The 25,085-nt window shown below is 36.5% G+C and overlaps 3 protein-coding genes across 4 annotated transcripts; 1 reads left to right on the top strand and 2 right to left on the bottom strand.

Moving 5' to 3' along the window:
- The first annotated feature begins 535 nt into the window (after positions 1 to 535).
- On the top strand, positions 536 to 5,656 carry LOC110682958 (subtilisin-like protease SBT1.8). The gene is made up of 2 exons (XM_021859296.1): positions 536 to 2,516; positions 4,620 to 5,656. The coding sequence occupies exons 1-2, from the start codon at positions 845 to 847 to the stop codon at positions 5,288 to 5,290; spliced, it is 2,343 nt and encodes a 780-aa protein (XP_021714988.1). The 5' UTR covers positions 536 to 844; the 3' UTR covers positions 5,291 to 5,656.
- Positions 5,657 to 5,803: 147 nt separating this feature from the next.
- Positions 5,804 to 16,892, bottom strand: LOC110682959 (guanine nucleotide-binding protein subunit gamma 3-like). The gene is made up of 5 exons (XM_021859297.1): positions 16,308 to 16,892; positions 7,601 to 7,653; positions 7,404 to 7,448; positions 7,279 to 7,323; positions 5,804 to 6,388 (listed from the first exon to the last, which is right to left on the bottom strand). Exons 1-5 carry the CDS (start codon positions 16,470 to 16,472, stop codon positions 5,845 to 5,847), a joined length of 852 nt encoding a protein of 283 aa, XP_021714989.1. The 5' UTR covers positions 16,473 to 16,892; the 3' UTR covers positions 5,804 to 5,844.
- A 4,128-nt stretch (positions 16,893 to 21,020) lies between these two features.
- On the bottom strand, positions 21,021 to 24,540 carry LOC110682957 (ETHYLENE INSENSITIVE 3-like 3 protein). Of its 2 annotated transcripts, XM_021859295.1 has the most exons (4): positions 23,981 to 24,540; positions 21,996 to 23,211; positions 21,329 to 21,923; positions 21,021 to 21,242 (listed from the first exon to the last, which is right to left on the bottom strand). In XM_021859295.1, the coding sequence occupies exons 1-3, from the start codon at positions 23,983 to 23,985 to the stop codon at positions 21,363 to 21,365; spliced, it is 1,782 nt and encodes a 593-aa protein (XP_021714987.1). In that variant the 5' UTR covers positions 23,986 to 24,540; the 3' UTR covers positions 21,021 to 21,242; positions 21,329 to 21,362. The 2 variants fall into 2 exon arrangements, with proteins under 2 accessions (XP_021714987.1, XP_021714986.1); XM_021859294.1 differs by having other exon boundaries at positions 21,329 to 23,211.
- Positions 24,541 to 25,085: the final 545 nt, after the last annotated feature.

The raw sequence follows: 25,085 nt of genomic DNA, 5'->3' as shown, positions 1-25,085 counted from the left end.
CCGGTCCGACCGGGCAACGACCGCCCGATCGGGCAGTGGGGGTCTCCTGGATACGCACAGACTGCCAAGCCAAGCTCCTCACTGCCCGGTCCGACCGGGCAGGGTCTGCCCGATCAGGCAGTGAGGGTCTTCTTGCCTTCACACAAGCTGCCTTCCTATCTTCATCGCCCGATCGGGCGGTGAAGAAAACCTTCGAGTTTTACGAATTTGAGTCACTTTCTTCAACAGGATTGTTAACTAAAGGTTTTAAAAGGTGAAAAAAAAGTAGGTCTTGAAAGGGTGAAAAAATGGAAAAAGATAGACCCCAATCTAATACTTACTCTCTTATCCCATAATATAGTTATGTTTTCTTATTTTGGATATCCAAATGTTGTTCCTATTTTTATTTTTAGATAGTGTGTAAAGACCATTATACCCTCACTTTTTTAACTTTATTTATTGTACTTTTAAATTATCCTTGAATTTTGCAAATGTCTTTGTATTTTTTTTCACTTTCTCTCTCTAACTTTTGTCTATGATTTTACTTTTCCCTTTTATTAATATCTTTATCCACTTTCTCCTCATATTTCTTAAATACTGTGAAAAAAATACAAACAAGAACATTATTATGAGATGCGGAGTACTTAAAATAGTGGCAGTTATTGTAATTTAATCCGAAAACTAAGCCTCATTTCAAAAATTCAAACACTATAAACTCCGACAACATTTCCTGCAATTCCTTCCTTTCCTCCTCCTTTCTTCCCCCATGACAACACTCGCTAAATTCCCCACTTTCTCTCTCCTCTAAAACAACAAATTTCAGTTACTCCCCAGAAAAAAAAAAACCTTCAAAAACTCCATTTTAATGGCGTCAAAACTCAAGATCTGCTTCTTCCTCTTCCCCCTCTTTCTTCTTCAATGCTACCCTTTAATGGCGAATTCAAGTTTGTTCCGGAAAACTTACATTGTTCACATGAATTATCACCAGAAACCTGAATCCTTTAACACCCACCATGAATGGTACTCCTTTAACCTCAATTCTCTCTCCTCTGAAACTCTCTCTTCTTCTGAATCTTCGTCATCTTCTTCTTCTTCTTCGCCTTCTCTTCTGTACTCTTACTCAGAAGCTTACTCTGGTTACGCTGCAACGCTCACGGCTTCGGAAGCCGAAGCGCTGCGGAAAAACGACGCCGTTTTCGGAGTGTACGAGGATACTGTTTACACTCTGCATACTACTAGAACACCGGAGTTTCTCGGGCTTGATGTCGCCGGAGAAGGGCTTACCGCCGGCGACCACCTCGATGCTTCCGATGTAATTGTCGGAGTTCTCGACACTGGGATCTGGCCTGAATCGAAGTCGTTCGACGACACGGGCATGCCCCCCGTGCCGAAACGATGGAAGGGTGTGTGCGAGTCAGGCCCCGAGTTCCCTCGTTCTGCGTGTAACAACAAACTCATCGGCGCACGGAGCTTCTCGCACGGGTATAAGATGGCGTCGGGAGGGGTGATGAACTCGGACGACGTTGTTTCTCCTCGTGATACCGACGGGCATGGTACACATACTGCGAGTACTGTTGCTGGAGGACATGTAGCGAATGCTAGTTTGTTGGGGTATGCTAGTGGGACTGCACGGGGGATGGCACCCCGTGCAAGAGTAGCGGCGTATAAAGTTTGCTTCAAAACAGGGTGTTTTGGGTCTGATATTCTTGGTGGAATTGATAAGGCGATCTCTGATGGTGTTGACGTGTTGTCACTATCGTTAGGAGGTGGATCAGCGCCGTATTTTCGCGATACCATCGCAATCGGCGCATTTTCGGCGATTGAGAAGGGGATTTTCGTGTCTTGTTCCGCCGGAAATAGCGGGCCAACACGGGCATCGCTTGCGAACACGGCGCCGTGGATTATGACTGTTGGTGCGGGTACTTTAGATCGGAATTTCCCTGCTTTTGCTGTTTTAGGCAATGGTAAGAAATTTACAGGGGTTTCTTTGTATAGTGGGAAAGGAATGGGGAGAACTACCCGTAGTTTGTATTATGGTGGTAATGGTAGAAGAAATGGGTCGAGTAATTTGTGTATGCCCGGGTCATTAGACTCGAGTTTGGTGAAAGGGAAGGTGGTGCTCTGTGATCGTGGGGTGAATGCGAGGGTGGAGAAGGGTGAAGTGGTGAAGGAGGCTGGTGGGGTTGGGATGATATTGGCGAATACGGCGGCGAGTGGGGAGGAATTGGTGGCGGATAGTCATTTGTTGCCGGCGGTGGCGGTGGGGATGAAGATGGGTGATGAGATCAGGGAGTATGTGAGGAGTGCAGGGAATAAGGCCACGGCCGTGTTGAGTTTCGGAGGGACCGTGTTGAATGTGAGGCCGTCGCCTGTGGTGGCGGCATTTAGCTCTCGTGGGCCGAATATGGTTACGCCGCAGATCATGAAGCCGGATGTGATCGGACCCGGGGTTAATATCTTGGCTGCTTGGTCTGAGATTGCTGGACCTACTGGGTTGGAGAAAGACACTAGGAAGACTCAGTTCAATATCATGTCAGGTATATATATACTTATTGTTTTGGAGTTGTGTAATTGAATGTTTGCATTGTTTGATTGTTGAATTATGGTAATAGATTCTGTATATTTGGATGTGTTTTCTGTTTTTGGAAATATGGTAGGTGTGTATTGATTGATGATTATTGAATGCAGGTGAATAGGATAGGAGTGAAATTCTTACAGTTTCATATTACGAGTATAATTTTGGATCGCTTTCATGATAATAACTATACTTTCCTAGATTGGAAGTCCATCCAAAACTATCATCTTGTTTAGCGTGTGTTTATTTAGGATAGGGCAAATTAGATGGGATTTGATCCTAAGTCTTGGATGCCACCATACAATACATCAACCATTTAAATTGAAATCCACTAGCATCATGTTGGATAGTTATGTTGGAGTATATCAAAAACCAATTCAATTTCGGTTGTTTTGCTGTTGAATTAATTTGAAAAATACAGTACTTATTATATTTGGGAGTATAGATAGTGAATGCAAGTGATGTAATAAATAATATTGTTGAGATGTTTGATTCAAGTTAGTGACATAATTTCTCTTTTTGTGAACCTAGTAACTATATTTGGTAGTGAGTAGTGACATGAGAGCATGTACATTAATATGGTTAGTTTTAATTTCATACATTTTAGCATGATACAGTAGTATACACCACAATTATTCATGAAAATACTTTCCTTTTTTTTTTTTTTTTTTTAAAGCTTCCATGGGTCTTTGATTTCTTCAGTAAGAGACACTAGCTCTGTGGCTGATAGCCTGATACTATGTTCTTGATTTTAATTGAATCTGCTGAATTATTAGTGTGGTTTTCCAATGAGTATGTTTGCAATTGCATCTGGTGGTAAATATTAAGCAGTGTAGCTGACCTTGCTACCTCAATAAAATTATACTTTACTGAGGCAGTAAGTATTTGTCACTTGTTGAATGTATGCGCTCATCTGCTTCTGTTAATGTCTGAATTGTGAACTCTTTGTCCATACTTATCAATAGGTTTGGTGCTTTTGAGCCTCGATGGATTTACATGCGCAATTTTGTTAGTAGTGATTTTGATTTACAAGTAAATATTGTGACTAATACAAGGTGGCAATGTGCTCCTCTTCATATGTTTGTTTCTAATGTAGATCTAGTTTGGAAGATAATGTTGTCCTTGATCTGATTTAGAAGTTAGGTGAGTATTTTCAATAAATTGTAATCAAGCATTACCCCGTTTTAAAGGAGCATAGATTATAGAGTTTGCTAGTTTGATGACCTCTCATTGACCATGTACAAAAAATTTAACAAGAAATCTATGTTTTTCTGGTAACCTACTAACTTCTAAAACTTGGACCAAAATGACGAGGCTTATCCATACTTCAGCTTTGAAACGTAAATGAAAGCAGGCAACAAAATAATTGTTGTTTTAGGTTGAAGGGTGTATAATAAATGCCGTAGTTGGCATACACAATTATCCTGCTTTCATGGACACCATCTAAGATTTTTTTTTTCCTGCTTTGAATTAATGTCTACTAAAGTTCTTTAATCATATACAGAATGCACCTACATACATGAATTAGATTAGGAGACGTGTGGTCCGATTTTGTAAGCCAAGCTTGTAGAGTTGTAGAGCATACTTTGGTCTTGAATGTTGAAGACAGCAGAAAGTTGCTTACTGGCATGCTACCTTTTAATCATGATTATTATATCAGTCAGTGCAATAAAGAAGCATAATTGTCCTTGCTACAAAGGGGATGTCCCCTCTTTGCAGCCAATATACCCAGTATTTAGTGACTTTAGTCATAATGAAATGATTAGGCTTACTAATACTTTTAAAAAGTGATGCAGCAACGTGATTTGCGGTTTCAGGTTATGGGGATATTAGAATGGCAGTAGCTGGCCTATGTTACCTTTATTTGATTTCATGGTCCTATCTTGCATTCTGAATGATGCCTCTCTCATATGCCATATGATTTCTAGAAAGGTTTTGCCGATGTTGGATGCTTATGTATGGTAATGATATTTTATATTGTTAAAGTAGTGAATATGTAATGGATGTAGGATTCAATTTTTTGAGAAATCCGGGTTGTTGACTCTATTATATGTGATGATTGCAGGAACATCAATGTCATGTCCACACATTAGTGGATTAGCAGCATTGCTTAAAGCAGCGCATCCTGAATGGAGTCCAAGTGCAATAAAATCAGCTCTCATGACTACTGCTTACAACCACGACAACATGCTAAAGCCACTTCGTGATGCCACTGATGGATCTCTCTCAAACCCGTGGGCTCACGGAGCAGGTCATGTGGACCCCCACAAGGCATTGAATCCAGGCCTAGTGTATGATATCTCAATTGATGACTATGTTACCTTTCTTTGCGCCTTGGACTACACCCCGTTGCATCGCCAAATCATTGCCAAGAGGCCAAACATTACTTGTTCAAGGAAATTGGCGGATCCTGGTGATTTAAATTACCCGTCATTCTCTGTCTTATTTGGTAAGTCAAGGACTATCCGTTATACTCGTGAACTTACCAATGTGGGTGCTGCCAGAACTCTCTACCAAGTTCATGTTGATGCACCCCCAACGGTAGGAGTGAAGGTGAGGCCTTCAAGGCTCCTTTTCAGGAGTGTTGGTGAGAAGAAGAAATACACAGTAATTTTTATTGCAAGGAAGGGTAAAACAGCTCCGACTACAAAAAGTGCTTTTGGGTCTCTTTTATGGACCAGTAAGACGTACCAAGTCAGAAGTCCAGTGTCTTTTACATGGTCTCCAGCAATGTAAGTTCTATTTATCATCCAGCTGGGTGGTTGCATTTTCTGCAGCATCACCTGATTTCGAGATGCTTGTTAGCAGCTGTAAATGCAGTTTGGAGAGAGAAGCATGATGCTCAAATCTCTAGATCATTGCAGTTGACATCAAATTCGCATGCTTTACACTGGGGTGGGAGCAACAAGAGGTCAAGTGTGCTAAACTGTAAGGGATTGTAGTTGAGATTAGAACTATTAGTCTAGCTTTTCAATCAAGAGGTAGAAAAAGTATGTTGCCCATTCGATTTGATGTAATTGGGTCGGAAATATGGAAGGAAACTTTTATCCTCAATGGTGTGTTGTTAGATGGTTTAACTACAGAATGAAATTTTAGCTATGACTCCATGTGTTCCTGATGCTGTAATGTGCATTAGCTCGCAAACGACGCATATGGCTTTACAAAGATTAAATTTTGATACTGCTACGGTGCCACCTCCTTTTTACAATTCTTGAATTTGACAGAACGATTAAGAAAATAGCAACCAGGGTATAAACAAAAAGCTTCATGTTTGCAATATCAATTAAAAGTTAACAGCATATACATGGACAGAAACATTTTGTTATACGGCCTAAACAGCTTAAACAGGATTTGCAAATTTCGGAACATGTAGGGCATTTAGGACAAGAGCAATTCCATAATCCTGAACATGTTGGGCATTTAGGACATGAGCAATTGCATAACCCTGAACAAGCTGGGCATTTCGGACAAGAGCATTTACATTCACAGCTACAACAGTCTAAGCACGGAAGAGACTTTAAACAACTGCAGCAATTTGCGCAACTTCCACAACTGCAGCAATTTGTGCAACTTTCACAACTGCAACTACTTGTACAGCTTCCACAACTGTAACAGTTTGCACAACTTCCACAGCTTCCACAGCAAGGTTTCTTGTCACAGCAGCAGGAGCAAGGATTCCTACACCAACAGCTACACTTTGGTAATGAACAGCTGAAGCAGGAGCAGCAGTCTTTTAAACAACAGGAACAACATCTCGGTTTTTTTAGATGGATAGTGCAGCTAGTGCAGCCAGTACAGCAGCAAACCCATGATAACTTGAAGCACGATGACCCACTGTATATTCATGACATTGACAGGAAGTGATCAAAACATGATTAAGGTAACTCCTAAATTCCTTGATTTATTCTCATAGAAGGTATATAAAAAGGGCAGAAATTACAAATCAAGCATGTTTTTATAGATATATCTTTTTCCATTCCTCTTTTTCTCTTTTCTTTTTGTAGGGGCTAATCATCCCACCATTAACAGGAATAAATACTTTAATTTGGTAGAACGAGAAAGAGGAACCGGTGGTCAAAAGTATAACACAATATGTGAATATGGTATGGACACTACGAAGTATTAGCTATTTTAAAAAACAGGCCACATCTTTATTTCAAATAGTCTCAATTAATTGGGCACTTTATAAATTTAGCAAGTTAGATTTGAACTTTCTCATATAATCCTTGTCATATCCATAATTTATGTTATTCAAACTCAGCTAGAAGTGTCAAAACTCAAAACAAGTATGTGTCCAAGTGTCGAACACATCAATTTATGAACATTTTTCCCACTTTGGATCAAAATGAAGTGTGTAAGTGTCATACCAATGCACAAGTGTTGAGTACTCCTACAGTAACATAGCCCATAACGAAGATTTTAACGAAAGACTACATTGGTGGTGAATGTGTACATTTTAAGAGCGAAGGCTAATTACTTTATGTAAATTTGAAAATGACCCTGTAATCAGGTGAGTGATTATTTAAGGATGATGGGAATATTATCTTTTCAACTGCAAATTTTACAAAAATCACTTGGACAATAAACAAATTCAACACAAAAAATCTGCAAAACATCTTCCAAAATCATAAACGGATAAATCAACTGCATCATGCATTAAACTGAAGTGCTGAACTTGCTAGTTTATAATAGCAGAGAAAAGGGGTTGAATAAGAACAACATACCAGAGCCACTTCCATAGATAGCAGGACTTGCCGGTTTTCTGATTTCTGCATTATGTGCAGACACTATTTAGATTAAGCGATAAATGATTGACTTACAAGTTAGTAATACATTAAAATCATCTTACGTTGGAAGCAATGGATCTGCATTTGCTGTGACATAATCAGCAATCCTGTCGAATAGTCAGATCAATACGCAAATTACGCATGTTCCAAGATAAATGTTTAAAATGCTAGATTATGCTAAAGGTAAAAAAAAAAAAAAAAAACAAAAAACAAAAAAAAAAACAGATGCTATACAAGGCTATTGCAAAACCAAGCATACTCTTTGCAGCATCTGGAGGCAGGTTGAAGGCGGTTTGCAAATTTCAACTCTTCCTGCTTGCAAGAAAATTTAGTTAGAATGTTGAAGCATTAACAGTCAAATAATAGTATGCACTTAATTAAAGCAGAAGAATTCAGCAAGGAAAATAACTTTATCGTCGTGATGTTACTTGAAGAATCGTTAATCAAGCTAATAAGTAGGCCAGGAGTTGAAGCTCAACATTTACTTCGATTGCTTATTATTTCTTGTTGGATAGATACAAAGAGGTCGATGTTAGGTTCATCAATCAGGTACTCAAGCCTATCCCTCGCAACATACCCCCTCCCAATCTGTGTCTATGATGAGGATTGAACCCTTGCACCAAGGGGAAGGTAAGAAGCTCGAAGGTCTCACCTATCCTCCTTTCGCCGATTCTCCTTTTATTGTAGTGTATGTAGATGTATTCAATTATCAAACAAAGAGTGGTTTCTGGTCCAAAAGTACATGACTATAAGTTGAGGTTATTGTGGTTCGAGTTTAAAAATGTATGCATGATTGTGATTTTTATTTTTTATTTTTTTTTCAAGTCAATGTAACATATGTTACTTGTGACCCTTATTTAACAATTATTGTGAATTGATGCCAACTACTTTAGGTAGTTAAAATCTTGGGGTGAGTATCCAAAACATGAAATTATATCCCACATCATTTGCCCATTATGTCTCAGTTTTAAAATTGCTTTTAGCAAAAGTTCGGCAACAAGCCAACGATTAAGTCCAGTTAAGATTAGTTCATCAAAAACAGTTTTTATTTTTTATATTTCTTATGATTTTGAAAATACAAAATTAGGAATATTAGTTTTCAAAAAAAAAAAAAAAAAAGAACATTAGTGGCTAAATATACTGTTTTTATAGACACATCCAAAGAAGGCCTACCCAAGCCATGGGCCAGCCCATGATTAATCGATTGTACAGCTATAGTATTATTGTAAAATGTTGTTGTCATGTAATCCCTCTGTCCCTATTTTTTTGCTCCATTTGACTTTGTATGGTCTCCAAAACGTGTCTTAGAACGTCTATATCTTTATTTTCATACACATACAAATTATAAAAATGTGATATTAATAATAATAAAAAAATTATAATAAGGCGTATCTAACAAGGTTCCACATGACTATATTATCTCTTACAAGTATAAATTAAAAGATAAATATGTGGTCAAAGTTTTTAAATTTGACCCAAAAAATAACAATGGGGCAAAAATAAAGGGACGGAGGGAGTATGTAACATAGAGTAGCTGGTTACATGCAAGGGTTTATATTGAGCTAAAGGTCCAACAATTCTTGACATGATTTCACATCAAAGCGAAGGTTGATACACATCTTTGAAAAGTTGATTTTAGACATATCTAGTAACATTACATTAAAATAGTATTCCTTCCATTCTTATTTGTTTGCCCCATTATATTTTTGGGGTCAAATTGTAAAAACATTGACCACTTTTTTCACTAATGTATGAGATTTAATAGTCACGTGGAATCTTGTTAAATTCATTTTATTATTATTTTTTAGTATCAGGTTTTTAGTTAAGGATCTTGTTAACAAGCGTCGCGGGGACGTTTGATAACTAATTAATATATTACTAAAAATAGTATTAAGTTTGGAATGTATGACAAAATCACGCGTTAATCGGTGTAATTAATGTTAATTTTACTTTAATATTTCCACATTTAGTTTTCTTATCTAACGCCCCGGAACGCTCGTTAGCGTCTGCCTTTATAAAATTTTACTTGTTCAAAATTTGAAATATTAATATTTTTAGATATGTTTTGAACATTGTGGAAAAACAATTGGACTAACAAATAGAGACGAAGAGAGTAGTATAATGCCAAGGTGTTTTGTATTCCCATTGCATAAAATTGAAAAATACTCTGTAATAATTTTTTTTTTTTTAAAAAAAGAATTTTGACAGGATACAAAAAAAAAAAAAAAAATAATAAAAAATAAAAATAAATTCAGAATATGTGACTCTTCTTTGAAAGTCCATATGGAGTAAAAGCCCAGCCGAAAATACCATAAGCATGCCAATTCGAGATAAGGATAAACAAAACCTACGAAAAAATGGATCCAATTTTTTTTTTTTTTGTTATAGGTAGCATTTTCTTTTTTTGTTGTTTTTCTTTTTGACTCATGATCTGGCCTGGTTGACCCAATCATGATATTGAAGGATGGGACCTTTTCTCGAAAAATTCTGTATCAAGAATCGGCATTCTTTTCGATCTTGTACCGGGTACATTGAACACCAACCCAATCTCGATCAAGTCAAGTGTGAATCGATTCGATCATTCCAGTCGGATAGCATTGATCGCCGCCTTGATCCTACCTACGTTAACCGCATTCTTCTCTTATGCAATTGTTAGTTGCCGTCGAAAAGAGAACAAGCCCTTTGTTTGAATACTAGGTGGTTAGGAAAGAATATCTTATACCCTTACTCTTCTTCGTGTGGGCAAGCTACGCACCATTGTGCGAGCTCGAAGTGATGAATATGGAGACCGGCAGCTCATCCCAACTTTCTATGGGATGTCGCATATCCGCTGTCCACAGGGTTTGGTTTATTAACTAGCCTTCGGAAGAATAAGATAGAAGGCGGCTTAATGCCCGCTATTTTAAGACACGATGCCACTGGTAAGAGATGCTGAAATTTATCCCACTTCCAACACCCATTCTCATCAACACAATAAGCCATGCATCTTGACAAGTCCTCTTGAGGAACTGCAGCTATAACTTTATCAAGGGTTTTTCCCATCCACCATGAATTCCTTCAATAAATTTAGAATCCGCCCATTGCCAATTACCCACTTCATCCCTATCCTTTCAGTCGAGTCACCGCTTTCAGCACATTTAATAATCCCACACCTTGAAAATTCCTTTCCAAAGAGGCGAATCACTACTTTTGGCCACGGGTTGAGGAACACCAACCTTCTTTCTCATGTATTTACTACGTAACACCTTCACCCATAGCGCATTAGGAAGAGTAAATATTCCCCACCCGAGCTTCATAAGAAAAGCTTCATTATTCTGACTCATCCTCCCTATGCCTAAACCCCCATTAACCTTTGGTTGGCAAACCTGCTCCCACTTAACAAGATGGGGCTTCTTCTTCTCATTCGTAGACCCCCAGATAAAAGATCTACTGTGAGCTTCAATCTCTTCACAAGTCAATGTTGGCAGCTAAACCGTTTGCATTGTATACGTGGGTAGGGCCGAATCATCCTTACTCAGTCAGTCATTTCGGCCCGCCAAGGAAAGCTGGTTGATTTTCCATCCACTCAATCTATCCCGAACTCTATCAACAATATATTTCTAATTTCGGTAACTCGCTCATGGAGTAATGGAACACCAAGATACTTGCCTAGGTTAGATGTAAGAGAGAACCCAAACTCCCTACTAATGGCTTGCTTATTCCTCTCCTTTAATTACTATATGCGAGTGGTTCCTACCGCTCCTCTCCCTATGGTCGAGCGTCTTCAAACCTTGATTCTCCTTTACAGGTACTCAAAAGTCTCATTCGACAGCTGTTACAGTCCTTCCCTTCCTCTCCCTGTCGATAACTTCGTACCGCAACTAAAGGCTCGTTAGCTATAGGCTTGAGCTCAGTGACTTGTAGCAAACGTAAGCTTTGGAAGTTTAGTTTACTTGTAGCAAGTGCAGAGTAACATCGTACCTCAGTGATTACATCTGATTGATCTCCAGCCAAAGCTAGCCAGAAAGGAGAGGTATGAAATTACTTACTTGTTAGAGGAGATTTCACCTTTGATTCTTTCTTAAGGCCGGGCTTAGAAGGAGTTTTCAGGTCAGAATGTGTATGATTGTTTTACCACTCATGACGCTAGCATAGTGCTTTTCTCCTATGTTCTAATAAGCGGTAAGAGAGAATCACTCTCTCCCAAGGAGGTAAGACAACGACTCTATGCTAGCAGAGCGTGAAGCGCACAGCATAAACACAAACAGAGAAAATCGGTTAATAGCAAACCGAGGTACGATATTAGCTAGCCTCAGCAGTGCTTACCCTGTGTGCGCACTCTAATCTACATGATGCCAAAGACTGGAGAGTTCAACTAACTCACAATACGTTATCGTAGGCAGCTTTGCACACCTGCGGACCGCTTTCGCGGGAGTGCCCGGTTGGGCGCTGACTTACGAGACTGGCTAATCCAGTCGTGGCTAAACCGAGAACCAAAGATGATAACTCATCGCTTCACTACTAGCTTCCTTTCCACTAGCAGCAGCAATAAGTATCTCATCAAGGCCTGGTCTAGTACGACTGCATTCCACCCATAAGTGAATAGGCAAAACACCAAGCACAACTGCAGTTGTAAACTGCCAACTGTATTGATGACTGCAACGATTGACAGACAATATGGTCAGTAGATAAGGTGTCTTGGAGAGATTTCCATCTCCAAGGCGCCCACCCCACCTTTGAAGGCAAGAGTCCTACAATGAGACATCAAAGCAGAACAAGTGCGCTGATCACAGGCGGTTACAAATGTGGTCAGTGTAACTGCCAATGCTCAGGTCGTAACCTGTGACGCAAGTTAGAACCTGAGACAATTGGATGAGATGTAGAAAGTCTACAAATCATACGCAACATTGGCAACCCCGTACCGGCTCAATGAGCACTAGGAACCAACATTCCTTCTTTGTCTGCTCCCTAACGCCTAAATTAAGTTAGAAGCGAGTCGCACGGAATGCTCTTTTCTAGACGTGAGGCATTGCAATCCTCAAATCGGCCACGAGGGCACTAATAACGTGTCGCTTAATGCTTCTATCTTGTACAAGCAGATGCATCATCATTATTAGTACCTTGTAGGCTTATTGAAAACTGAAAGACCAGCACCAGTCGCTAGAGCTGAGAGCAAGCCTCTCACTCAGGTCTCCTTACCAAATAATTGGCAACCTAACTGCGATAGTCGGGAAGACTTACTTTCTCTCTTTCTACGTTATTTTACCTCGCTCTCATCATCTAACGATGAAAAGCAGGTGAAGTCATTGCGCTCTGGCAGTATGTCTTTGAAGTTTCAATAGTGAACGGACTGTGAAGTATTCAAAAAAGAAAAGAAAGGTGTAGTCGATGTCCTCTTTCAGAGTGAACCCCTTGGCGACAAGCCATATTTTTTCAGCAGTCTTGGTCGGAACTCTTTGTATTAAATTGTTCGGTCTTCTTTCTTGACGGGAAGATTGCCGAGTAATGTGAATTAGACTTTCCTTGTCTTAATCCCAAAAGTGGATCATCTCCTGAGAAATTCTTTGATTCGTTCGAGCAAGGCTTGTGTAGTCTGTGCGGAGCAAGCCGGAACTGGCTTCGTGACTACTGGGATTGTAGCCTCAGTAAAGAAGAGACGTAAGTTTTCACTCCTATTTACCTTGGTTATCATAGGACAGAATCTATGACTGACCCTTATACCAGCTGTAATCGAACAAGACGTCTACCTGCATATCCATGGTATCCGCTGCTAGCTTGAGTAAGTTTCTTACCATGAAACCGGAGCAGGAAAAGTTTGGTGCAGGTCTCATGGTATCACTTTGGCTCGGTGAACATGTAGTGCCTTACTTGTCTATCCTCCTTCCTCGGATTCAATATACACCGCGAATCCTTATCCTGGCATCTATCTAAGGTAGCTAAATCCCTTACAACTTCGAGAACAAGACTCAAGCCAGAGGTTTTTTCGCTAGAATTTGTCATCAACGCCGAACAAGAGATCACAGTCGAGAAGATAGAGGGGGCTTACTATACTTTATATTGATTGTTGTAAAGAATTTCTTCTTCTTAATCCATCCGCGCTGTCCCACCTACGTGAAAGTAAAACAACCGAAAGACAGAAAAAAATCTAGCAAAGGTACGAAGTGACTCACTGAGTGGAAGACTTCCTTTAAGACAGTTCAAGCAAAGCAAGGTAAGGCAGCAATGGACACAACCTTAATTTTAGTGAAAATTTTATTTTCTTACTTTAGCCTGGTAACATACTGACATTTTAAAGCTTGTTTTTATCTATAAAAAGAAATAAATCTTCCACTTTTTCTTTTGTCTAGATCAAAATGTTTTAGAAGAGATGCAATTTTCGAGTTTTGCATTGTCCAGAGAATTATCAGATTATTACTATTGTAGAACAGTATTTTTAAGCCCCCAAAAAATTATATATATATAATCCTACGTATAAAAAAAAAATTAAATAAAAAAGTCATGAATTAAACTAAAAAAATTTACAACCATTCCATTATTCCAATGCAGCAAATTCTGAGCTTTTTATTCCAAGTACAAATAATAATAAATAAAAAGCAGCCAAAAAAAAAAAAAAAACCACTAAGCCAAGAATTTAAGTTACCAACTTACCATACATGTGTAGTGATGTAGGCCCAGAAAAGCCTAGACATACACGTCTTACAAACTTACCCGCAATCACTTGGACACCAAAATCATGTACATTCATTCTTAATATAGACCAATATATTACGGAGTACTTCGTATGTTGTAACAGGTTAATGAAAGAATTCATGTGATGAGTAAAGAATGAAAACGGTTGAAAATGTACACAATATTTCCATCTTGGACATGAAAAAGAATGTATTCGTTCTTAAATTAAGTTTTGTATGTATAAAGTGAAGTACTCTTCTATTCGTGACTCATTTATTAAGGAACTAGATTAGTGCCTGTGCGATGCACGGTAGTAATAATCTTTTTTTTTTTTTTTTTTTTTTTTTTTTTTTTTTTTTTTTTTTACGCAAGTAATAATCTTTTTCCCATAATTAATTGTGATATAATATAAAAATGAGGCAATTCATATGAAATAAACTAATGCAATGTATATAGAAAAGTAATAATAAGGAAAAAATTATTAAAATTACTAATGAGAATTTTTTTTATTGTTGATTAGTTGTATTGTAAATATTTAAAAGTAGTATACATTATATTATGATAATGATAATGCATATTATTCCCAATAAAACTATACAATCTAGTGAATATATAACTAAAGACTTATTTATAAATGCCCTTTAATAAACATGAAAATATTAATCAAATAACAGAATAAAATCTACGGTAAAACTATTAGCACAACATACATGTAAGTATATAAATTACAAATAATATATCACCTTTATATCTAATAAAATAATTTCAATAGAAATAAATACTACTCAGACCATTAAAGGCAATAATAATCCACAATTAGGTAACACTAACCTACATTATTAATGGTACATTTTCTGTTTATGAATTGATGCTCTACATGAACATGATATCTCCACTCTTTGTTATTATATAAAATTGTGTTTGAAATTATCCAATAATTATTGTTTGTTTATTGCCTTAAAAGTTTATTTGTAGATGATAGCTATTTATCCAAAAAAAAGGATACACAAGAAGATGTCACTTGTCACTACGTCCGACATATCTTTTACTATGCAACTTATTTATAAATGTCGAATGTAATAAATTTATTATACCAATCAGATATTTCAGCAAAAGAGAATAAGTTTTTTTACATTTACTAAGATATTAATTTTATTTAATCACGTAATAACCTTGATATTTTCCTGGAATTAGACATATGATATAGCTGTCGAACACAACATTTATTTCATAGTCATATTTAATACTCCATTAGTCTAAGAAACAAAATATTAGAGGTATTTGAAAAAAATTAAAGTGATGTTTTAAAGTAATTTCTTTAATTAATATCAATTATATGAATCAATTTTATTATTACTTTTTGAGCAAAATTCAATAATACTCCGTCTAAAAGATGTTCAGGCGGTAATGATTGTATCTTGTATCTGAACTAGTGGCTCACTTTTTCTATAATTTGAAAAAAGTTTGAATAATATTTTCGGTAAATGTGTATGGAAGAACTAAGAACACAAAATAAAAAAAAATACATTTTATGTAAAGATAATACATAAGATTTGGAACAATGTTACTATAATTGTATTATACAAATATTCTAAAAATAAAAGATTTTTGGCCAAAAGAGGAGAGGAGTTTTGGAGGTAAAAAACAACACCAGAAAGTGACACGTGTCATTCCTGGTGTTTGTTTTAGTATTATGTCATGTTATGTTATTGATTTAATACGATATCATATGAAAAGAAAGAGCTAATTGTCACAAAATACTTCATCCGTCTTTAATTACCTCTATTGAGTAATTGTTATGAAAAACTTTTTGGGTCAAATAGAATAGAAAATGACAAGAAGGGAGTAATGTGAAATGTTATTTTAAAACCGACCAAAAAGGATTGTGTTAGTCCTGTTTAAATATAAATTGACAAGCTTAGAAAGTACTTGTTTTTTGAGTAAGCTAAGGTTTCTATTTCTAAAGTACATATCATATCACTTGTAATTCCTCAAAAGCCTAGAAATAATATTGTGTAGGGAATCAAAATTTTAAAGCTACATATTTTTGAGTTGTAATAATATCACCTACGAAGCATTACATGAACAATGTTCATTAATTGACTGGAATTTTGACCAACTCAACCAAAATTTAAAACACAATTATCCTTTTATAAACACTAATTGTGTATGTATAATTTAAGAGGTAATTTATTATTTATTATTATTATTTTTTTTTTTTTTTTGAGAAAAGAAGTAATTTAGTTAATCATAGAGAATACATGTATAAATAAATAAAAATAAATAAATAAAAGTTAGCATAAAATAAGTAAACTAACCTCTAGTAAGCTTTTCTCTCTTTCAAGCACTTGAAGTCTAACCATTTCCCTTCTCCGCCCATACAAATCCGGTGGCGACTTCGGCTGTGGCGGTGGCAGTGACTGAACCTTCGAGTTCAAACCCAAACCCGAACCCGAACCCGAACCCGAGCCTTCAGTTGCCATACACCCAGCTCAGTAATCAACCCCTCAAACTTAGTGTGAGAAATGAGAAAGGAGAAAACAAAAAGTGGGCAACAATATTACAAAGTGACAAGAAATAGCAAGCATGTATGGGGTTGGTAGAGAGGACTAAGGGCTAAGATAGATGAAATAACAATACATAAATAAATGAAAATGACTAGCTTGCTCTTTTAACATAACTCTTATCTGTATCAAAAGTTACATGAAATCATTTACGAATTGTACTGTAAGAATAGCGGGTTACCTAATTCCCCGGTTTAAATAGATAGGTTCATGTGGTGTTTTTAATACTTATGTAGTCGTAACACATTTATTTCGAAGTCTGTTATATAGAAAACAAGTTAGCCAAATAGCCTAACGCGATAGACAACTATCGCAATCTTTCTCTCTCTTCATTAGAGTGTGGTGTAATTTTCTGACAAAAACAATTGAGTGAGGAAAGAAAACAGGGTAAGAAACGTAGAGACATGACATTTAAGGCGTAGGGTGGACATTTAGTACAGTTGCTACTATTATTGATGACTTACAAATTTAATAAAATTGTGACATAAATGAATTTCTTGTAATTTTTTTTTATTAAAAAAAAAAAGCCAGTCAGAAATATTGGTACAATGTTTGAAAATATTGATCATATAATATACAGTAAAATAAAATAAAAAATGAAATTGAAAGATGGGTAAGTGACATAACAATGGAAAATTGTGCTCTGGTTCTTACACAAAATAGAAAATACACAGAAAACACAAAATAATTAAACTGACAAATATTTGGTGGTGTGAGTTGTAGTGGGTGTGGTGGGGTGAAGTTGGCTTTTTATTTTTGCAGTGTTAGCAGAGAAGAAGCGGGCGATAAGCACAACGCCTTTCTTTGCCTGAATATCACACGTGAATTCTAAATAGTGACTAGGACTCACTCAGATTTCACCATATACTAACTTACCCCACTAGACCCTAGCCTCTAGAGGTAAATGTAACCGTATCCGATTACTTGATTAGAATTATGTGGTTCGTGTGAAATTTAAAGTGTTTAATGTTTACATGATCAAAATTGATTTGGGTTGTAAATAATGTGACTAGTGCTTAAAAAAGAAGGATTAAGGCTTAAATTGAATCTTGTGTAAATGGCTGGGCGACTTATTACTGATTTAGATTTCGATTGTGTTTACATGCGGAGTATTATGAGTTTCACTAAATTTGAGTATTATGTCATTCAGTTTAGTAGTGTCAAGTCAACCTAGTTTCATCCATACTTGAGTTGAGTACTACCCAAATTTTTTTTATGACATGATTAATATTTGATACATATTTTTACATTAAGAGTTTAATTGATGTTTTCGAATTTTGTACTCGTAACATATAATTCACATTCATTGTGCCAAATTTATGGTAATTAAAGACTTTGTCACCTTTTATGATTTTATTTTATATGCATATTTTGATTTACTTATTTATTTTGAGATGAAGCAAATTTTGAATATATGATGTTTATGGTGCAATATTAATTTTTGAATATTTTGTAACAAGTTATTTTTTTTTAATTTTTTTTTTCCACTTTTGTAACACAAGCATAGGTGTAGGTGTATTATAACCAGTGGTTAAAATGTTTATTTATAGTAATATTTTTTTAAAAATAGTAAAAATAAAAACATATTAACCGGTGAGAAAAAGGACCGACAACTTGTACAACAATGCTATAATAATTTTCTTACAAAATCAGAAATAATGTGCAGAGTAAAGATGGGTTTTTTAACCGTATGTGAACAAAAGAATAAACGATCCCTGATTTTGAGAGCAAAGTTGGTAGAAACAAGTTGCTGCTGTAAAAATGCTTTATTTCTGAAATTTGTTTTGGCCTTTTCTTTTTACCTCAAAGTTAAAAAAGTGACGATTCTTGCTAAGATTTGTACCAAGTTACTAACTTTGCTTTGTTCTACAGCTTTTACTTCCACGAACCTCTTCTTTATGCATTGCCTTTGGCTTTTGGGAACTGAATTATATTGCATGGACCTAGGCTGTACAAAAATGGTTACGGAGCTAGTTTTAAAACTAGGGGATATAGGTAGGTTAATTGAGTAGTATTATACAATATATTTCTACATAAGATGAAAAAATCATTAAAAAATTCATCTAAATGAGTAAATTGAAAATAAAGTTTGTTAAAAAAAATTAATGATTTAAATATAAAATAAAATATACTCCATATCAAAGTAGCCCAATACACATAAGGATACGAGTGTGCATCATGTGTCCAATACGGTACGATGATCCATTGAAGCACCATGCATTCTAGGTAAAGGACTATGCATAGGTAAAGAAAAGATACTTACAATTTGTGGACGATGAATTGTGCACTAATAGAATAAAAGTGCATATGCTTGTGTTATTTACTACTTTCTTTATTCCTTAGCGTTCTTATTATTTCGTATTTAAATTGTTAAAATTAAAAAAAAAGAAACCTAAGTAGAAGTAGATATATCACGATATTAATGTTGAATTTCTTTTATACTTATATAATATAATAAACAATTTTTAATTGCAAATTGTAAAAGTAGTAAGACTGAAGTACAAAATATAATTTATACCAAAATTATTTCTGACATAACCATTAAACATAAAAATTTATATTAGTGTCATCTAAACTTTATACATTCACTATTTCACTTGTATAATATGTAATTCTTGTATCAAAATCTCCTCATCCCATCAAACTTAGTAAGGATTTTTTTTTTAGGGTGATTTAGAATATATCACTATATAAGTGTAAATACAAATACAGAAATAATACCTGTATTAAATTGTGACAAACTTGCATTAGGTAGCTTCTACTACGAAGATGGACTTGCATGCAAAGAAATTGAATTCCAAGATTAACCTTAGATTAAAGATCCATGGAAGGGTCCTCTAAGGGTGGTGGTAATCGCTCATCGATTCTCCAAACACAAATCCTTGTTATAGCTTGTAGGAATGGGAAGACAAGCTTGAGCCGTAACAAAGACAAGTCCGTGATTGATGCATGAGTACATTTACAGCAGCCTGAATCAAGAGAATGTTGAGACGAGGTTAAGATATATGATCACAGTCTAAGGTTAAAAGCACAGCAATGCAGCAGCCAGCAGTATCTCTACCGGCGATGAGGAGCAACATGATGCATCTCCATCAAATGGATGCACATAAACCATTATACTACCTCCAAAAATGTCAAATCGTTGCAAATAATTTGAAACGGAGGTACTATATCAACATATTGGCACACCAACTTGCTTGATCGCCAAGTCCTTGTAACTCTATCAGAAGAAAGACAACCTCCCCAACCTCACATCAATGCCTTTCTGTCCTTGAGGGACTAAAATCCCACCTTTACATTCCTCAATTAGTGACATCACTACTACTTCTCAATGACCAAAATCATCAAAGTAGATGCAACTTACTTGTTTAACATCTTTACTACAACAGACTCCAGCTTCCACAAGAAAAGGGTGGCCATCAAATAGTTGAGCACTGCATAGCATGACATACAGCAGTAATATAATTTCACAGCAAAAGTTGATATGAAATATTGTAGCAATACAATACTTGACATGCTAGGATCTTAAATAACAAATTGCATTTGAAGGAACACTAGAAGCTCAGTCACCCCACGAGCCTTAGCTATCTTGTAATCATCACATAATTCCTGATCAACTCGCTCCTGATCAATGAGACCAATCATAGAATTAAACTTGTTCTTCCCTGTATCTTCACTTCAGTACCAGAAAACAGTTAAAAAACGAAATTAGATGCTGAAAATAAAAAAATAAAAAATAAAAAAACCAAATGATCAAACGTCAAACCTGTCAACAGGTTTAGATATTGCTATCCATACATTCCCGTCGTAATTCATTAAATTAGCTGAGTGTGCAACCACTTACATTGTGACCTCTACAACAGGAAGCTGATATCCTGACTCTGCAATATCAAGAGCATTTTCAACCAACTCTCTCACAGTGGGACTTCCAAAGCTGCAACAGACAAATAATACAGCATCAAGTAAGGAATAATATCACACACATTACTTTCCATTTACAACCTTTCAACACACCTCAATTGCCCCTCAAATATCATTTTGACAATACCATAAACTTTCAATAGAAAGTCACTATTAGTCTATTACTAGTAGTTTAAACCACCGCCAAAAGGCGCCAATGCACAGTCGAAAAAGGCAATGCCATACTTCTACACTATCCAAATTAGTGATAGCCCATATCTACATGGACCACAGAGATAAATATTCATTACACATTAAAAATACAAAGTACGGAGTAATTATAAACATGCTTTTATTTTCTGTAACCCAAACTACAGTTAGATTTATCAAGTAAATGATGAAATTCATATTTAAATTTGCAATGTTTTGGGTAAAATCGGTACCCCTTCTCGCACCTTCTTGGTGATTTTCTAGTCTAGTCTATCCTTTATTAACCACAATGCAGAGCATAATGTTTTATTTTCCACCTAAAACAGCGCTGCTACAATCATGATCAAATCTGAAGAATTTCAATGCCTCGTAATGAGAAGATTAAGATCAACCAAACCAAATATACAAATTCTATTCAATCCAAACATATCAATTACATAATGTCAAATCCTCAAGAACTGATCATTGTACTGTTGTTGGGATAAATGAATTAAACTAGTCTAGTAACTTAAAACTTGATGGACTATCAAGCTGACAACTATCCAGCTCATCCCTAATTCAGCTTGCTTGGAGTGCTGCCTGAAAAAGAAAATTATGCTAAATTAAAACGCTGTCATAATATAAAGTCCGGAGATATCAGCAAGAAAATGACAATCATAACTCACAATATTAGCTGCGAAAAAAACCCACTCCGCCACTCTAAGCTCCACAGTATTGCAAGATGTCAAGGTCGTCACCAGCTAAGTAATCCTCATCTAAACCAAAGCCCTCAATTCCAGAGAAAGTAGTATCAAATTGATCAAAATCTACAGAAAGGCCATTAAAGGGAGATCCAAGATGACTATCAAAGGGTCGATTCTTTTCCTGGAATGCATCAACACCGTAATGGTGCAAGTGGCCTATATCATTCTCGGTTGTGTTAAGGGATGGAGGATGTATTCCAACAGCTTCTTGCTTTGTTTGGGGTTCACTAATGGTATGCTGCAATCGCTGCTTGTCAAGTCTTTGCCCATATTGAATTGATGGATAATAAGTATTACTCTGTTGCAACTCAGCACCTTGTACAGTCGGATGGTGGAACGATTGGCCTCCAACAAACATGTTATGTCCAGACATAAAATTGGGAGGATGTACATTGGAAAAGTGACTAAATTGACTATAATCAGAGGCTGGAGGATGGAATTGCCCCAATATATCACTGTCCAAAGACGGCAAGGGTTCGACAAATATCGAGCCATTCTCCTGCTGGTTATTATGCATCTGGAAATCATTCAAACCTGCATTATTATGGTTCAAGTTAGACACAAGACCGGGTCTTGCAGGTTCACTCACCAAATTCTCTTTTGTAGATGGTGCAGCTTGCTGATCAGTAGGTGCCAACTGCGGATCAATAGGTGCCACCTGTTGATCATCCATATAAGGGGTGGTTTGCTGATCAACTGAGCTTGCTTTTCCACGAGATCTTTTTCTCTTATTTTGTTTCTCAACAGGGTTCTTACTCCTGACAGAAGAGCGGTTATTGATCACGATTTCACCCATTGTTTCTGCATCACTTTGTTGATTTGTCCTTTCATCTTTAGAAGAAACAGATCCTGCACCTTTATCAATGCCATCAACGTCATAATCACTATCACTACAAGCAGCATGTTTCCTCTCTTCACCATGTGAGCCCGGTGGACTCCCTGTAGTACCCGATATTCCATTATCGCTGCAAGGCTGCCGGATAAAGGACTCCTCCCAGCTTAAAACCCCTAACCAAATTGAACTCTCCTTGGCAGTCATCTTGTCTTGTAAGCATTTAGATTTCCTCACAAGCCTTCTGATTTTTGCAATATCAGGAGACATGTGCTTGATCACAGCAGTCAAAACCCCAACTTTCCACATCTTCTTTAGATCATGTGGTTTCTTATATGGAGGGCTCTGACCCTTTGGCAAACTCAGCTTTGACCACCATTCTTCATTGCCAGAAGGCCACCACGGTGGAGGCACGCCTTTCTCTAGAGGAAATTTTCTCTGAGGAGGATTACAATGCTGCATCAACGATGACAACAGCGACATTAAAGTAGCGTCTTGCAAATCCTGCAGAGCATTTTGACCATTTCCATTTCCATTATCAGCTCCTTCACTCATTGCCAAACAATCAGCTTCATACTTATCTATAGCAGCAGGACCATCCTTATCAAATTTGACCTTCTCCTTCCACCATGCTCTTATATTATCAGATGCACCACTAACCGGCTTTCCCTTCTCCGGAATTATCCCATACACAAATCCTCGTGCTTTGCATACCTCCATCAACTTCAACATATACTTCAAAATCCCATCTTGTGCTCGAGACATTTTCTTCCTCCTACCTTGATCACTCGTCTTAGGCTTTTTCTCCTCAGCAGCCTGCTGGACCTCCAGCTTCTCCCTCTCCTTCATTCTCTTGAGCTTGATTCGATCCTTCCACATTCGCCTTTCGAGCTCTTCTGGATCAATCTCTTCATCACTAACATCATTTTCCGCAATGTTTCCGCACCATAAGTCATCAACCTTTATATCCGACCTACAATCATTGTGAATAAGAGGTGTCAAGACAAAACCTGACCTAACCAACTCAACTCGAAAAATACCCGATTAAAAGTTCAACTCACATGGACACTAATTTAGCCTGACTCAAGTTTGAAATAGACCCAACCGACTTCACCAAACCCGATCCGAACACCCGAATTGAAACCTCTAAATTTCCAAGTATATAAATTAAACTCAAACCAAAATTTCACCATTCACGAAAATTCTACAAATCCATTATGTTTGTAAACATTTAACATCTACCTTAATACCATGCATACTTCAACCCTAAAGAAAATCTGAAAATTAAGTTCAATTAGCACTTACATATAATTCAATTAAATGTTCTAAACACAAATTGAATCTTTGAACAAATTCTAAACTTCAACAAATGACAATTCAGTGTATAAAGCACACCATTCTCCTAGAAAATCAATGTATAGAATAATCCAAAATTCAGCATTAAAGGGCTCTGCAACACATTAGCAACCAAATTTGATACAATTATCATCAGGCTCGAAAAATCACATAATATTAGGAAAAAAAAAAGCACATTTGATTCAATTATCAAATTAGGCCCATAATTTTCTTCTCTAGCAGCATAATTGCTCATTATGATTTTTCAGAACCTTAGTAATTAGAACCACTAGTTCAAAATTTTGGACCCTAAATTTACTGTACTGAAAATTAAATTAAATTAGATCAACAATAAACCCTAGAGTGTGAAAGTGATTCGAAGGTTACAATAAGAAACAATAAATTACCTCATTAGCTGTTTTAATGGAGGATAGAAATATCTGTAGGCGCCTCAATAGGAAACTGGGACAGAGGGGGAGGACGGGGGTTAATTGTGATTTAACTTATTTATTTATTTATTTTTACTTACTAATGTCACGTTTAATTACTGATTAATAATTAGAGGTTTTCAATAATTTAAAAACTTAGGGTCATCGAAACTAAATAAAAAGTAGGGGTTATCATTGGAATTTCCACGACTAGATGGAGTTGATTTTGGACTTTGATCATTTTGGTTCAAATTTTTTTTTTTTTTTTTTTTAACTTTATTATAAAAAAAATGTTTTTATAATTTTAATAAACATTGATTATAGGGTCAGCATGGGTTGTATCGGATTAAGTCAAGTGATATTTGGGTTAAATGATTAGGTTTGGATTAAATTTGTGAACTGCTAAACAACGCTCCTATTTTACAGATTTGAAAGATGATCGAACTTGCTTTCCTTTTATACAAGCTTCACAAACTTTTTCATTTAGGAACTTGATAGAAGGAAGTCCAATTACCAAGCCCTTTGACCTTAGCTTGTCAAGTGAAAGGCTAGCATGTCCAAAGCGTTTATGTCGTAGAAGTGGATCATCCTCAATAACACTTAGGCAGGACAAATTATATTTTGGAACCGTATTTAGGTCCACAGTGTACGTGTTCCCTTTACAAGTTCCTTCCAAAACGATTTTCCCAGTGTTATTGTTGATGATTCTGCATTTTTCGGAAGAAAAACTTACAGAGTTTCCTTTGTCACATAATTGAGAAATACTGAGTAGACTATGCTTCAAACCCTCGACTAAAAATACATTATCAATTGCATGAGAACTTGACCTTCCAACTTTGCCTATGACAACAATATTTCCTTTCTTGTTGTCTCCAAAGGTCACAGTTCCCCCTGTATAGGTCGTCAGTGAGAGAAATCTTGATTCATCTCCTGTCATGTGCTTAGAACAACCACTGTCGAGGTACCATTGGTTGTTCCTTCTCACTACGACCATAGGCGGTTCTGGGCCGGAGCGAGGTGGTCGACGGAACAGGGCCCCCAAATTTGAGGGGCCCCAAAATCTAGATACTACGTATATGTAATT

Source organism: Chenopodium quinoa, unplaced genomic scaffold (genome assembly GCF_001683475.1).
Source record: "Chenopodium quinoa cultivar QQ74 unplaced genomic scaffold, ASM168347v1, whole genome shotgun sequence".
Classification (NCBI taxonomy): domain Eukaryota; kingdom Viridiplantae; phylum Streptophyta; class Magnoliopsida; order Caryophyllales; family Amaranthaceae; genus Chenopodium; species Chenopodium quinoa.
This window is presented reverse-complemented; position numbering and strand designations above follow the sequence as displayed.

Bases quoted from the DNA above. Each gene is read 5' to 3' on its own strand.
- LOC110682959 (XM_021859297.1), bottom strand. From the start codon at position 16,472: ATGGCAACTGAAGGCTCGGGTTCGGGTTCGGGTTCGGGTTTGGGTTTG. The intron at 7,654-16,307 runs GTTAGTTTACTT...TCTTGCAAGCAG, and splicing joins GAGAGAAAAGCTTACTAGAG to GAAGAGTTGAAATTTGCAAA. The intron at 7,324-7,403 runs GTAAGATGATTT...CACATAATGCAG, and splicing joins GCAGATCCATTGCTTCCAAC to AAATCAGAAAACCGGCAAGT.
- LOC110682958 (XM_021859296.1), top strand. From the start codon at position 845: ATGGCGTCAAAACTCAAGATCTGCTTCTTCCTCTTCCCCCTCTTTCTT. The intron at 2,517-4,619 runs GTATATATATAC...TGATGATTGCAG, and splicing joins TCAGTTCAATATCATGTCAG to GAACATCAATGTCATGTCCA.